The 3,142-nt window shown below is 36.6% G+C and overlaps 1 protein-coding gene across 1 annotated transcript; it reads left to right on the top strand.

The window, feature by feature from the left end:
• The first annotated feature begins 982 nt into the window (after nt 1-982).
• Nucleotides 983-2,461, top strand: LOC110928402 (bromodomain-containing protein 4-like). The gene is made up of 2 exons (XM_022171420.1): nt 983-1,700; nt 1,797-2,461. Exons 1-2 carry the CDS (start codon nt 983-985, stop codon nt 2,459-2,461), a joined length of 1,383 nt encoding a protein of 460 aa, XP_022027112.1.
• The last annotated feature ends 681 nt before the right edge of the window (nt 2,462-3,142 follow it).

Genomic DNA, 3,142 nt, shown 5'->3' with positions numbered 1-3,142 from the left:
ATGAAAACGATAGAACTGGAAGTTTGAACTTAGATCTAGGGTTTATTTGTGGTCGAAAATGAAAAATAAACACACCCTTGAACTCGGAATTCATTGTAGAATAAACCTAGGGTTTCAATTTCATCATCAAAACAGATTGAAAACATTTGAAAAATCATGTCTGTTCAAACGAAACGAGAATCAGATTTCAAACGAAATGATAAGTCATTTCGTATGAAATGACACATTGGTTAATGTTAATGATTCAAACGAAATGGCCATTTCGCTTCAGACATCATTTCGTTTCAAACAGTCATTTCGCTTCAAACAAGCCATTTCGTTTCAAAACCCCATTTCGTTTCAAACAATCATTCCGTTTGAAACTGCTCATTTCGTTTGAAATGTCATACCGCATGAAATGATCATTTCGCTTGAATAGCCATTTCGTGTGAATGATGGTTTGTTTTGAAAATTATTCTAAGTGTTTAACATTGTGTTTCTGTTGAATTTTTCAGGCTTTGATTGTGCAGTTTGATCCTTTACACAACATCTGTTGTGTTTATGATGAAAAGCTTCCAAAGATGGAGGTATTCAAGGGGATTCTGGAATTCCTGAAGAGATTACCTATTCAAAAGGCCTTGACAAATCAACATAATGTTTTCAAGTCCCATATTGAACGTTTCTTGAAAAATGCCAAGTATGATAAAGACAGTAAAGTAATTACTTCGATTGTTAGCTTGAATGGAAAAGACAAAGAGATTGTCATTACTGAACAACTCGTCCGTGAAGTGTTAGATTTTCCTGATGATGAAAATTCCCCGACGAAGTTTCCAGAAAGAATGGTTAAGGGATGTATGTTGAGGATGGGTTATAATGGTCCTCCAGTGCAAATTATTTGAAGTCGTGTTTTTCAAAGCCTTACAAGTTTTTCATTCATTCAATTGTTCACGCTCTCAGTCACAGAAAGGGTGGTTATGATGTGATGCGAGACTATCAGATGAACATGGTTACTGCATTTGGGTTGAACAAAAAGTATAATTTTTCAAGAATCATCTTCCATTACATGAAGGAGAACATTACTTCTGGCAGCAAAACCTGGATTTATCCAAGATTTGTACAAATGATTCTTGATCATGCTTATCCGGATTTAGAGAAAGATGAAAGTAATGATTTGTTGGCATTGTATCATATGGATAATGAGACGTTGATTGTATTATCCAGGTATCACAAAAATCATCCAGAATCAAAAACAAAGGCAGGATTCTTTGGATTCATCAAAGATGCTAATTACAAAGATCCAGATCCAGTTGATCATCAGAGATGGAGAAATGATAAAGAGATGAAAGAACCGAGTGCAGCTGATGAACTTACAAAGTTAGCAGATTTCAAAGAAACTCGAAATGAGTGGTTTTTGAAAGAAGAAAAGAAGAAAAGGAGTAGAAAGACAACTCCTAAAGTTCAAGTAGAAGAAGGTTCATCTTCACAACCTAAAATGAAGCGTAAAAAGAAAGTAGTTGAGACTATGCTGGTCGATGAACCAGAGGAAGATGAAACTGAAGCAGATACTGAAAGAGATCAAGTTCGTTTATCCCCAGAATCTGAACGATTATTGAAAGCTCTTAATGAAAGTTTTGAAGCAGATAAAGCAACTGGTGAGGAAGGTGACAATGAAGAGAAAAGTTCATCAAGCTCATCTGAATCAGAGATTGATGAAAATGAACGTTTGAAAAGAATTAGGGCTGATATAGAAAGAGAAAACAGTTAAAGAGAAAAAAGGAGAGAGGAAAAAGATGATGATTTGTACATTCCATCTCCAGAGCATGTTCAAAAAGAGGTTCAAACACCACCGTCTGAGGGTAGGAAGAAGTCTAATGCAAGGAAACGTGTTCAATCTCCAGCTGCTCGAAAGTTGACAATCAAGTTGAATCCTAAACGTGCATCAAAATCAAAGCAACCTACTCCACCAAAACAACCTACACCACCAAAACAACCTACACCACAACAACAACCATCACCACATCAATCACCACCACAACAACCATCACCACCACATTCATCACCACAACCCCGTATCTCTACACCTACACATGAACAACCTGTTATCACCTTACAACATATTCTACAAACACCTCCAACCACACAATCACAAGTACAAACCACTCCTTGTTCTTCTGGTTTCAAGGATTTTCCACGTGTTCCTGAGAATATTGGTCTTGAAGATATTGGAGATTTCAGTTTTGTGAACGATGAGCTTGTGAAGAAGCTGCAACAGAAGGTAGAAGAAGTATTAGTTGAGAATAAGAAATTGGTAGATCGTGAAAAGAAGCTAGAAAAGCGTGTAAAAACAGTTGAATCTGAAAATTCCTCACTGTTGAAAAAGGTTGAAGCTGATCAAGCTGAGATTGATATTATGAAAGTTAAAATTCAGAGTTGGAAGAGGAAAAAGCTCGCAGAGATGAGCAGAATGAATATTTCAAGTTAAAGAACAAAGAAATGGAAGCCAATAATGCAATGAAAGAACATGAGGCATACATGATGCGGAAAGTGTTAGAGAAATTGATCGGAAAGCCAATCGAACAACAATTTGAAGAAATTGAGGTTGAAGAAGTCAGAGCACGTCGTAAGGCTGAAATTGAAGCAGAAATGAAGAACAAGGGTAAAGGTATTCAAGTTGAAGGTGTTAGTGAAGTAACTGAAAGAGCAATCGTTCTGTCAATAGCTTCTGAATCACCTATTCAAAATCCTTGTCCCATATCTTCAGTTTCTGGTGTATTTGATGTTGATGTTGAAATTGATGATGTAAATGATGATGAGGAAGATGATGATGAAGATAAGAAAGATTGTTGGATCGTTCCGGTGACCCTAAACAGTCAAGTTGAGTAGTTCATCATCATTTATAAAGGCGGAATCAATGCAAACAATGTCAAATAGCTTGTTCCTTTTCAATTCTTTTCTATTACTGAAATCCTGAGCTTTTACACGTTCAAATGACAAACGGACAGCACCTCGACTCAGAACTAATGATCAGATTCCGCTCCAAATGACACAACACACTACCTATTTATAATGCACCTGATTTCGCTTGAAACAGCTTCAAGCGGAACCTCTGATTTCGCTTCAAACACACTCAAGCGAAACCTCTCATGTATGTTCAAGTGGAATA

The sequence above is a fragment of the Helianthus annuus genome, chromosome 1 (genome assembly GCF_002127325.2).
Source record: "Helianthus annuus cultivar XRQ/B chromosome 1, HanXRQr2.0-SUNRISE, whole genome shotgun sequence".
Lineage (NCBI taxonomy): Eukaryota > Viridiplantae > Streptophyta > Magnoliopsida > Asterales > Asteraceae > Helianthus > Helianthus annuus.
Note: the sequence above shows the minus strand (reverse complement) of the source record. Positions and strands in the feature narration are given on the sequence as shown.

What these genes read in the sequence shown, in the direction of transcription:
- LOC110928402 (XM_022171420.1), top strand. Translation starts at nt 983, where the DNA reads ATGGTTACTGCATTTGGGTTGAACAAAAAGTATAATTTTTCAAGAATC. An exon ending in AGAGATTGATGAAAATGAAC is followed by an intron (nt 1,701 to 1,796) that starts GTTTGAAAAGAA and finishes TTCCATCTCCAG; the next exon opens with AGCATGTTCAAAAAGAGGTT.